This window comes from Prionailurus bengalensis, chromosome B2 (assembly GCF_016509475.1).
Source record: "Prionailurus bengalensis isolate Pbe53 chromosome B2, Fcat_Pben_1.1_paternal_pri, whole genome shotgun sequence".
Taxonomy (NCBI): Eukaryota; Metazoa; Chordata; class Mammalia; order Carnivora; family Felidae; genus Prionailurus; species Prionailurus bengalensis.
Genome location: NC_057349.1, coordinates 94,397,237 through 94,409,449, shown reverse-complemented (window position 1 = coordinate 94,409,449; position 12,213 = coordinate 94,397,237). Strand labels below are relative to the sequence as shown.

At 34.8% G+C, this 12,213-nt stretch overlaps 1 protein-coding gene across 7 annotated transcripts in view; it reads left to right on the top strand.

Annotated features, from left to right (window-relative positions):
• Window positions 1–12,213, top strand: part of HACE1 (HECT domain and ankyrin repeat containing E3 ubiquitin protein ligase 1) — a 122,843-nt gene that overhangs the window by 27,201 nt on the left and 83,429 nt on the right. For 6 of the 7 annotated variants that reach the window (XR_006299010.1, XM_043592018.1, XM_043592019.1 and 3 more), the window contains one exon: window positions 11,695–11,777. The exons of the other annotated variant lie outside the window; for it this stretch is intronic. Coding sequence is in view for 5 of the 6 variants with exons in the window: in XM_043592018.1 (XP_043447953.1) it covers window positions 11,695–11,777 (83 nt within the window). In the remaining variant the exon portion in view is untranslated. The remainder of the gene's footprint in view (window positions 1–11,694; window positions 11,778–12,213) is intronic. 7 annotated transcript variants of the gene reach the window in all.

Below are 12,213 nucleotides of genomic sequence, written 5' to 3'. Positions count from 1 at the left end.
ATATTTGCTTTGCTATAATTTTCTATCCTGGTTACTTTTGAGTTTTTTTTCATATTTAACATTATTGATAATACAGTGTTACTTATTTACTTGTTAACTACAACAATAACAACAGCAAAAACCAGCCAAAAAAAAAAAAAATCACCAGTAACTGCAAAGATACATAAATTAGTGTGTTTATTATTTTGTACATACTCTCTCTGAGTCTTTATGTTGGGAGAATTTGGATTTTCATCTCTGCAAATACTTTTCCTTAATTTGGGTTCAGGATGTAGGATCCTTCATGTTTAGAGGCTTTATGTATGACTATAATTCACAGAATATTGCACTTCTTTAAGATAGGCCGAGTGTGACATTGCTATGTTTTATAAGAATTGGATAAAAGGAGGGATATAGGATTTTTGTTTTCTTTACTAGAATTTCTTCTGGACACCAATTGTTCATTTTTATTTTATTTTTTTTGGTCTTTCATCATCTGAAAACTGACCCAGTATTTCCTTCTCATTAGTTTTTACTTTCTGAGAGTCAGTACTATTCATTGAAAAAGCATTCTGTGTGGAAAAAAAAAAAATGATCCGAAATGCTCTAATGTGGTGGAATGGCCCAGGTTTAAAAAAATTTTTTTTTTCAACGTTTATTTATTTTTGGGACAGAGAGAGACAGAGCATGAACGGGGGAGGGGCAGAGAGAGAGGGAGACACAGAATCGGAAACAGGCTCCAGGCTCTGAGCCATCAGCCCAGAGCCCGACGCGGGGCTCGAACTCCCGGACTGTGAGATCGTGACCTGGCTGAAGTCGTACGCCCAACCGACTGCGCCACCCAGGCGCCCCGGCCCAGGTTTTTAAAGAACTGTTGTGTATTAGAGAAGGGGTCCTGCTGGCAGCTATCATAGGACAGAAAAGCACCCACTTTAATACAAACATTCTCTGTTATAACAGATTGGAGTGTCATTTACTAAGATTATAAACCCTACCTGTTGCCCATAACTTTTGTATAAAACACTGGAATTCTGATCAGAAGAGATCTACAAAACCCAATTTTACTTGCCTTGAGCCAGTGAAGAAATAAGAATTACTAAGAAAACCTTATTTCAAAACATGTGTATTACAGGCTGCATTAAAAATTTAGAATTGCCTTCTGAAGTTATTGAAGAATAGTTAGTATAAGTATAATATACTCCATATGGTTTACAACCTAAAGCAGGTGTGGTGAAGGAAGGGAGAATTCCTCATAGTCAAATGCCTTTGAAGAATTATATTCTCAGAAGATTTATAGGGGGCCTGACTTCACTACAATGATGAGTTTCACAGAGTGAGATTTTGCAGATATAGAGGAGGAAGGGTACAAAAGCCATGTTGATTTGTGGTTGATTGTATTGGTGAGTGAGATTCCATTCTGTCATAGTTGGTCAGTTATAATTATCTGCAAAGATCATGAACAGAGAAAGTATGTTTAGCACTGACTATTTTGTGAATCATTGTATGCATCTTTAATTCTTCAATTAGGGCAAGAAAGAATCTTGAAAAATTAGTCTATCTCTTAGCTTCCAGGCTGAAATATACCTCTAAAAATCTTTGTTGGTAGTTGTGCTAATATTACCTGTGTCTCATAATTACTTACATATTTCTGGGACATGTTCAAATCTCAGTGGATGAGCATATGATATGATTATTACAGGGTAGGGATTATTGATTTTTTTTTAACTCTTTGTATATTTTTCCCTACGTTGAACACTGAGTCTAAAATGCTTTGTCAGGTATCCTAGTGACTTATTTTAGCAGCAAGAGAAAAATGGCCTTTTTATTGTCTCCAAGTAGCCAGTTCATGCATAAATTTATTAAAAGGTCTTCAAAACTTGGTTCCATGTAGACATATAACAGTGCGTGTAGGTTTCAGGATTTATATTTAAACTTAAAAACTTACATATTGTTTATATATATTTTACAGAATAAAATAGAAAACTTTAAAGGGCAAAAGCTCCATTTAAAATTATTTTTAAAAGATATTAGCACTTTTCTAATTAAAGAGGCAGATATGCTAATCCTCTGAAATTTACTTTCTCACTCCATTTTAGGGTAAATCTCAGGAGTACATGGAAAGATCCTGATCAACTGGTTAAGAACTCTAAAGCTTTGTAGAATTTGTCATTGAATACTGCATTCTTGCTTTGATGACAAGAAATGCTGTTCAGATATGCATTATTTTTTTAAAAGACAAAAGATTTGGAAGAAAGATTCATTTTTGTTATAACTAAGAAAGTGAATAATCTTTGCCATGATTTCATATAGATGCATTGGTTTCGGTAGTGGTAAACCAAGATAAAGGTGTCAGCATCTTACTGAAAGAAAGTGGCTTGCTTGCAGTCTGACCATTTTTTTGTTCTTGCAACAGAGTAGCACTATGATTTTAAACTACTTCTGTTCTGATTTAGAAATGATCAGGTGAAAGAAATGATCATAATAACTCCTTAATATTTTAATTTTCTATAACTTTCCTTAGGTCAGCTGTTATTAGTTGTATGGTTTGTCTTTGGATATTGATTTTATTTTATTTTTTATTTTTTATTTTTTTTTAAAGATGGCGGCTAGCAGAGGTCAGCTCCCTTACCTCTACAGTTCTTCCATCATTGCCTTTTATTTTTTTTAACGTTTATTTATTTTTGAGACAGAGACGGAGCATGAATGGGGGAGGGTCAGAGAGAGGGAGACACAGAATCTGAAACAGGCTCCAGGCTCTGAGCTGTCAGCACAGAGCCTGACGCGGGCTCGAACTCATGGACCGCGAGATCACGAGCTGAGCTGAAGTCGGACGCTTAACCCACTGAGCCACCCAGGCGCCCCGGGATATTGATTTTAAAAAATCACTTCAGAGTTTGGTTATTCAGCTGGCCTAGTATATAGTCTTTGGCAACTTTTTCTTCCCTTGCCCTTATCTACCTCCTAAGGTATATTCTGTTTACTGATTATGTAATTAGGAAATTGTTGTCAACACTTTGGAAGACATTTCAGAGCGATAATAGAATTGGTATTGTTATTACATTTATTGTTTATTTTTACTATCATTATTAATATGGATGATGTGATTCTGCAAGGAAAGGTAGAAAACATTCTCTGAACCCTTAATTCATTTACTCTTGTATGGTAAGCTAGGACCAGTGTGTTTGATTTTTAATCTCAGTTTTAGAAAGTATAATAAAACATAATATTATTCTACATAGATATAATTGACACCAATTTTTTTGGCCATAAATGGAACTTACTTTTTGATACTTTTTCTCTTCGTCATTAGTTTTTTAAGATGTATTAATGTGTTAAATTGCCACAAAAGGTTGATTACTGGTTTCCTAGAATAACTTGGATTTAGAAGCCCTAGGAAATTGTCAAATGGTTTAATCTCAATTTATATAAATTAGAGTATACAGCAGGATTAGTTTATGGACTAATTTCACTTCACTTAATTTTTATTTTTAACTTTATACTCCTAAATTTATATAGCTAAATATGAAGCTTGACAATATAAAATGATAGTTGAACCCTGCTTAGAGTAGATTTAAGCCCTTGAAACTTAAAAACATTGTTTGACACTGACATTATAGACTATCTTTGATAGAACTGACTGCATGTTTTACTGAAATTGTAAGCTTGTTAAGGAACAATGTTTGCTTACTTTCAGTCCGCTCTGTTGATACCTTTCAGTCAGCTTCCAAGCTTTCCATCTAGAGAATTACAGGACAGCCATGCAAACTTAATTGAAAGCTTTTACAAAAACATTCGTTGGGTTCAGCCTTGAGTCACAAAGGTAGATAGATTAACATTTTGGATTGTATTTTTAGGTTCAGAGTAATTTTATCTATTCTAATGTTAGAATTCTCCTTTAATCACTTCTGGGAAATGTGAGCAAATAATAGAAAGTTCTGTTACTGTGATTTTCAAACACAACTGGAAAATAATGAGTTTTACTAGATGTTTACTAGATGTTTTCATATGACTTCAAAGTTTTGATAGGTTTAGGTGGACAGTTTTCTATAGAAAACCTATATAAATCAGTCATTGATTAGTGAGTCGGCCATTTTTTCTTGGTGCGTAAGTTATTTGTACATTGCTGTCAAGTCATGTCATCAGAATTATTTTTAATAAAAGATAAAGATGCTTTTTTGTTGTTGTTTGGTCTTCTTTTAGGTAGTAATGATACCATAACTCAGATTTTTACTTGTAGTTTTAATATTGAATATCTGTTTCTTTTTACTTTGATCAGTGTTGTTTAGAGAGTTGACATTGATAAAGTAGAGCTGCCTTGGATTTCTTGCTTTGTAATTTATCAGTGTATTGGGCACAGGTGGTCTTGGTTAGTCACTGCCTTCAATTAAATGACTTCTGAGATTGACCCAAACATTAGCTTTTGCACATTAGTTTTCCACTTAGAATATTATTGTATCACTTGAAAGGTCATGAACAGTCTGTTGAAGATGTGTTGTTTCTTTTCAAGAATTTCTTTAAGCCATAGGAAAATCCCCTTTCAGTGCTTTTTTTTTTCAACATTCCTTCCCAGCACTTTCTTATACTGTAAGGAGGAAGGACCCCCCATTGTAGATTATCTAGGAATAGGAGAATTGTTTTGTTTGCTGGGGGGGGGGGGGTTGTTGGACAGGGAATTTGAAGTTTTGATTATTATTTTTATTATTTTTTAATGTTCTTTTATTTTTGAGAGCAAGTGAGGGAGGGGCAGAGTAAGAGGGAGACAGAGGATCCAAAGTGGGCTCTGCCCTGACAGCAGAGAGTCTGATACAGGGCTCAGACTCACAAGCTGTGAAATCATGACCTGAGCTACAGTTAAACACAACCAACGAGCCACCCAGGAGCCCCTAAAGTTTTGATTATTTTAAAAGCATATTTTGATGATCTGTGTTAGGCAAATAAAATGATTTCAGTTCATTGTCATTCTTAAAATTATGTATTATGTTAAATTGGAAAATGTAGACAACCAGTTATCATTCAGGATATTTATGTTGGTATGCTTTTATATGTCTGCATTTTATACTGTAAGCTGTTGAGCTTAATTTTTTTCAAGTAAGTGAGAAGTCACAAAATTTTGAAAACAGAAGAACTTAGGACTGTTGTAAACCACAGGTCTTTTTTGAACTTCATGGTTTATAGTCACAATACAATAGACACAATGCAGTTTTTACAGAAGTATTTGTATATAGGGGTACAGGTGTGAGGAATTTGCTAAAGCACATTGACTCCAAATCTCTCGTAGAGAATCTTGTTAATTTTTCTGCATATCACTAGTTACTGTCTAGCACAGTACATATTTTATTTGTTTTGTCTCTTGGTCTTCCTTTTCTGCTAGAACATAAACTTCATGAGGGCAAAGATTTTTGTTCATTGCTGTAACTCCAGCATCTAGAGTCGTCTCTAGTACATAATAGACATTGGATTTTTTTTTTTTAAAGATGGAATGGACAAGACAAACACAGTACTATTTCAGCCAGTTTTTTCCTGCCATTTTCTTTCCATTTCTGAATGTTTGTCACTTTAAAATTTTGTGCCTTTAAGTGTTGTACATAGTGCTGATTCTTATAAAAGTTCGGGTTTAATTTGTTTCTACTGGTGAAAATCTCTGGTTTTGAGACCTGTTAGGGATTTTAGTTGTTAAATCTAGAATTATTTTCTTCAATTATGTTTTTCCTTATGCTTCTGTATAATTTAAAATCCTCTAGTAGAGAGCTTTCATGTATTTATTTTAGTTTAATAAACACACAGAGTTTCCTCCACCTGAGTTTTACTAGTTTCAAAGTTATTTTGCCCTTTGTATACATACAAGTAGTTCTACATAGACTGAAAATATTTTTTAAAAACTGTGATTTAGGTTATCTGTGACTTTCTTGCTCCTCCTCCTCTTCCATTTAACTGGTGATTGAATTCTAAATTATCCTTTCTCCTCCTGTTTCAGAGCTTTTACAAAAAGCAGTCTGTATACAAACCCGTTTTTTTAATCCTAAAGATTAATGACTTTTCAGTCATTTCAGTGCTACGAGGCAGAGGCAGTTTTCATTCTTCACATTCAAATCCTTTTATATACTATTTATCCTTACTCTAAAGGAACTGTTTTTTTCTCCTTATTTGTCTTCAGGCAACATTCTAGGTACAAGTGGAACTGTTGAAAGCTTTTTAAAAATACATGTTTCTTTTAGTAGGTACATATTTTGATGATAATTTTGTTAGAAAAGCAGAAAGATTTACAAATGGAAAAGAAAATGCTAGAAGGAGCTATTTTTACTTTCTTGATCTTTTCTTAAGAACAGAAATAATTTTTCATGTCTTCATCAGATATTTCCTATAAGTGAGGATGTGATAGGAACATATGATAGTTCATATTATAAGTCATGCTTTCTTGCTATGATTTGCCTAGTTTGTCTCATCACATTGTTGAAGAGAACAGTAGAGAGGAATATGTTAGTCTAATGGCTAAATTGTTTTTGTGCTCTTAAGTTCTACAGTATAGACACAGAAGTACTGTAAAAAGTATATGATTTAAAATGTATTATTTTAAAACTGAACACAAACAGCTGTCTAGGCACTTAAGTTTGACTCTCAAGTAGTTATTTAGTGGGGAATTGGTAGAATTAATGCAGTTTGTGAAAGTATGCCAGTTAGCCATAATACTATTTAGTAGTCTGAATTCAGAAAAATTAGAATTCCTACTTTGGGTAGGTAGCATAGTGGTTATGAATACAGGATTAGGTTTAATCCCTGCATCCCTGTTTATTTGTATGTTGGGGTACACATTACTTGACTTCTGTGAGACTCAGTTTTCTACTTTAAAAGTAGAAAGAATATCTGTTTCCTCACAGGATGTATTAAATTTATTAGCACAGTTTCCAGGCACATGTTAAGGTTACTTAAAATATTATATGTTTTACATTTTAAACATTTCAAACTGTATAGTTTTTGTGAATGTATAATATGTTTTATTAATAATTAATTTCTGCTTCTATCTGGATTGCTTGGTTTTAATTGCATATTAGTATATATTTTCAATAAATTTGCTTTCATCTCTCTTGAGCCTTTTGAATTGTGGCTTGTGTCTAATTGCTGTAACAGTTAATGAACATTATTGCTGTTGTCTATCTCATTCTTCTTTTGGGCCATGCAGATGCAGCTTCTAGGTCAAAGCTCAGAAAGGAGAAAGTCATGATCAAAAGGCTTAAATAGGTTTTGTCTTATAAAATACTGACCTAAATGCTTATTTTTCTTATATTTGAAAGTTGTGCTTGACTACTTGTCCTTAGTTTAAAGGAATTATATAGCTGATGATAAAGTCTTATGTAACAGTGTTTCTGTTCCTCTTGGGATAGAAGTAAATAAAGTAGCAGTACTTGATATCTTTGTTTTAATTTTTATTTTTATTAAATTAAAAAAAAAATCTTTAAATGTTTGTTTATTTATTTTTGAGAGAGAGAGTGCTAACAGGGGAGGGGCAGAGAGGGAAACACAGAATCCAAAGCAGGTTCCAGGCTCTGAGCTGTTAGCACAGAGCCCAATGCAGGGCTCGAACTCACAAACTGTGTGATCATGACGTGAACTAAAGTCGATTGCTTAACTGACTGAGCCACCCAGGCAACCCTCTTTTTCTTTTCTTTTTTTAATGTTTATTTATTTTTGAGAGACAGAGAGACAGAGTGTGAGTGGGGGAGGGCAGAGGGAGAGGGAGACACAGAATCCAAAGCAGGCTCCAGACTCCGAGCAGTCAGCACAGAGCCCAATACAGGGCTGGAACCCATGAGCCCTGAGATCATGACCTGAGCCTAAGTCGGACACTTAACCAGCTGAGCCACCAAGGTGCCCCCGTGAGTACTGTTATCTTAAAATATTTTTATCAAAATCTTTGCAGTAAAAATGATAGTCCCTTGAACCACCATTTTTTGTGAAGCCATGATCACCAGGCAGCAATTTTCAACTCTTAGATTTTCCTCTGGTATCTGTTTTCAAACAATATGCTTCTATTGCTCTTTCTCAACTTTTAGGTAACACTGAATCATTTCTTGTCCTGGTTGAGTGAGGATTTAACTCATTTAAATCCTCTTCCCATGCCTTCTTCCCCCATTTCTAAAATTATATTGTACATTTTGGCTAGATAAGACTAGTTGTATATATAGTTAGGTAAATATTGTTTACTGCTGAGTCAAGTAATGAATTGTAATAACATTTTCTATCTAGGGTGACTACTTTTATTAAAGTTAATAATTGGCCTTGTTTAATTTTTCTTTTTATAAATCAGTAATTCTTCCTGTATGCTCCTACACAATATCTTAGTACTGTTTTCAACAAAGACAAATTCATTAATTATCACTTCCATTTTTTTTTTTTTAACTTGGGAATTTCTTAGTCTCTCTTATTTATGTTCAATCCCAAATAGTCTAGATTTCGCATCTTCTACTTTGATGTGTTCCTTCGTTTTAGAGGAGGATATCCTCCAGTAGCTTCTTGGAAAAGGTGCATTGGAGGGAATTTTTTCCCTCAAATCTTACATAGCTCAGCATATTTTTTATTTAAAACCATGTATTTGAGTGGTAGTGTGGTTGGTTGTAGGGTTCTACATTGGAAGTTATTTACTTTACTTTTTTGAAGGCATTTCATGTTTTAAATTCCAGTGTTGCGGTTGAGAAGTTTAGCGCTAATCTGATTTCTGTTTATCTCTGGAATCGTACATCCCTAGTATTCTGCAATTTCACTTTGATGTACCTTGTTGAAAGTCTTAATTTATTATGTCAGACGCTTGGTGTGCCTTTTCAGTCTGGCACTGCAGGTCTTTCAGTTCTGGAAAGTTTTCGATATTATTTCTTGATTACTTCCTTTTGGTTCCTCGTTGTCTTTATTCTGGATTTTCACAGTGTCTCCCTCGATTGATCTACCAATTTCCCATTCTTCCCATTTTCTTTGTCTTTTTGTTTTACTTTCTTGTAGAGTTTTTCAACATTGTCTTTCTAAACTTCTCTTGAATTCATAGGGTGCCTGGCTGGCTCTGTCAGAGGAGCCTGTAACTCTTGAGGGTGGGGCGGGGGAGGGGTTGTGAATTTGAGCCCCACAGTGAGTGTAGAGATTACTTAAATAAATAAATAACAATACACTTTAAAAAAACTGTTTAACTTCTATTGAATTTTTGCTTCTTCCATCATATTTTTGATTTCTTATTCTCTGAATATTTTTTTCAGCATCTTGTTTTATCCTATGGATATAATATCCTTTCTGTTTGAGGGTAATATCTTACCTGATTTTTATTTTTTCTTTGGTTCCCTGTATTATCTTTATATTTTTTACTTCCTATTTCTGTTTGTTTTAATTTTTGTTTTTCAAGCTAGAGACCTACTTTTAGTTAGCCATTGGGTTAATTGTCTCTTAAATATTGTCTATCCATTTGTGTATAGGGGTGAGGCACTAAAATATTGGCTGGAAGCATTGTATACATGGGCTGGGTTTTGTTGGCTGGCCTCACGGTATGCTATGGTTTCTCAGTTTTGCCGCTAGCTATCGTTACTTGGGGCCTGAACTTCCTTTGTTATGGAGGCTGTCTGTAGATTTAGGACGTCTAGACATATCCCTGACCTCTACCTACAAGCTGCCATTTGTACTCTTTCTTCTCCAGTCATTAAAAAAAAAAAAAAAAAAAATCAGCATTTCTGAATGTTCCCTAGGGGACAACTGAGATATTTCATAGACACTCTGTAATGCCTTATTTGTAGTGGTGCCAGTCTTTAGAGAGGAAACTTACAATCTCTGCCCTTTGAGGTTTTAAGCCTGGCTACTGGATTTTTGGGAGCCTACTGGAATATGGGGGTTGGAAGTTTTCACTGAATTGTTTTCATCATGGCTCCTTATCTCTGCTTTACCTGTATATCCTGCCTGCAGTCTAGAGCCTCCCATTTTACTTTGCCCAGAGAATAAACCTTCCTACTTTGAGATAGTATAGGGAGGGATAGTGTCTAACTCTACGGCATGGGGAGGAAAGGTCCTGGGGTAAAGTTCAACTGTTTTTTATTATTACTATTTTTTAAAGTTTATTTATTTTGAGAAAGAGAAAGAACATGAATGGAGGAGGGGCAGAGAGGGGGGAGAGAGAGAGAGAGAAAGAGAGAGAGAGGAAGAGAGGGAGAGAGAATCCCAAGCAGGCTGTGTGCTGTCAGCTTGGAGCCCATTGTGGGGCTTCAACTCACAACCTATGAAATCACAACCTGAGCCAAAACCGAGTTGGATGCCTAACCCACTGAGCCACCCAGGCACCCCACCAATTATTTTCTTTTATAGGCTTTCAACTGCTCTTCCTATTTAGAACTTTTTGTAACTATCCCCATCATCCAAGGTACTTGGTACTTCCAATTCCTGTGTTTTCTGTGTTCTATAGTGAGAATTTGGTGGTTTGTTGAAATCCACATTTATAGGCACTTTGACTTCAGCTGTCTTTGATCTGCTAAAGCAGCTACTTTTCCTCCACTTGCTTGCCATTTTCCCAGAACTTACTGACTTATCTAGTATGCTGTTGTGTTCTTTCCTGTTCTTCCTTGTGGGTTTATAGTCTTATTATTTTGCTGACCTTGTGCTAGGTTTTAGAGCAGCAAAAATGAACATGTGTGTTCAATCCAGAAGTAATACTAAACAGTGTAATTCCAAAAACTTTTGGATTTTTACATGTTTTCTTCCTTTTTGCAGGAGAAACTCAAATGAGGATTAAAGAAATAAACCAGAAGAAATTCTTTTTTTTTTTTTTAAGGGTTTCAGGCGAGCCTCGTTCTCACTCTAATTACTGATATGTATTTTTAAGATTTTATATTAACTTGATTTTCTTAGTTTGACTCAGATGATTGCAGAAGTAGAGCTTAGGAGACAGAGTATGGATGAATGAGACTATCAAAGAAACTGAGTCAGTATTGGTTACTGTTAATAGCAAAAGGACTTTGTAGTTTTTTAACATTTTGTACTTTAATATTTATGCTTAATAGCTATGTTTGATTTTAAGAAAGGTATAGCTCTGGTACTTATTTTTGGCTTTTAGAGGCAAGAAATTGTGTAGTTTTTTTTTTTTTTTTTTTTAAGTTTATTTATTTATTTTAGAGAGAGACAGAGTGAGCGAGGGAGGGGCAGAGAGCAAGGGAGACAGAAAATCTCAAGCAGGCTCTGCAGTGCCAGCACGGAGCCTGATGTGGGTTTGAACTCACAAAACTGTGAGATCATGACCTGAACCGAAACCAAGAGTCAGATGCTTAATCGGCTGAGCCACCCAGGCACCCCAAGAAATTCTGGTGTTTGATTTCAAATATCTAGAGCAGTGCTGTCCAATTTGCTAGCCATATGTGGCTATTTAAACTTGTGAATTATAGTAAAATAAAATTTCAGTTTCTCAGTTGTTGTAGCCACTTTTCAAGTCCTTGATATCTCCATGTGTCAGTGATTTTCTAGAGCCTTCCCAGGTTAACACAAGTTATGTTACATTATAATTCCACATATATTGTTTAGTGCCTGAGAGTCTCAGGAGAGCTAACCAAAAAGTAGAAGCTGTTCAGCCATCGTAATTGTCATGTTCCTACTTGTTCTGCTTTAAAATTTCACGTTGGAGCAAGAGAATTCCGTATATCTATTTAAACTGTGATAATTGTGTCTTTCTCTGTATTTACTTTTAATTGTTCTTTTCCCCCTCAGACAGTGCAGTGCTTGCTAGACAGTGGTGCTGATATTAACAGGCCAAATGTATCTGGAGCCACTCCATTGTACTTTGCCTGCAGGTATGATATTTTATATTTTTAGATGCTTGCATTAAAGAATGTTGTGTATCTGTTATGTTTCCAAACACAGGCATTTCTGTACACTTTCTAAACCTCTCTTGTTTTCCCACAAATACTGCACTCCCTTAACTGTGTAAGGAAAAGTTTTTCTATTGTATTGCCAGTGTTTTTATATGTTATAGGTGGGAGCTTTTGATTTACTTGACTATTTAAATTTTAAACTAATTACTTAGTAGGTAATGAAAAAAGACATGTTTAAAATCCAGTGATTTCCAAAGTTTGCCTTATTAAGTACTAGGTCAGTTCCAAAGGCATAAGCTATTAAAGTATGTCTTGGACCAGAGCCATGTCTTTGTTTTCTTTGGATTTGTAACTTTTGCAAATATATATATTTTTTAATGTTTTTAGTGTTTCTTTATTTTTGAGAGAGAAAGAC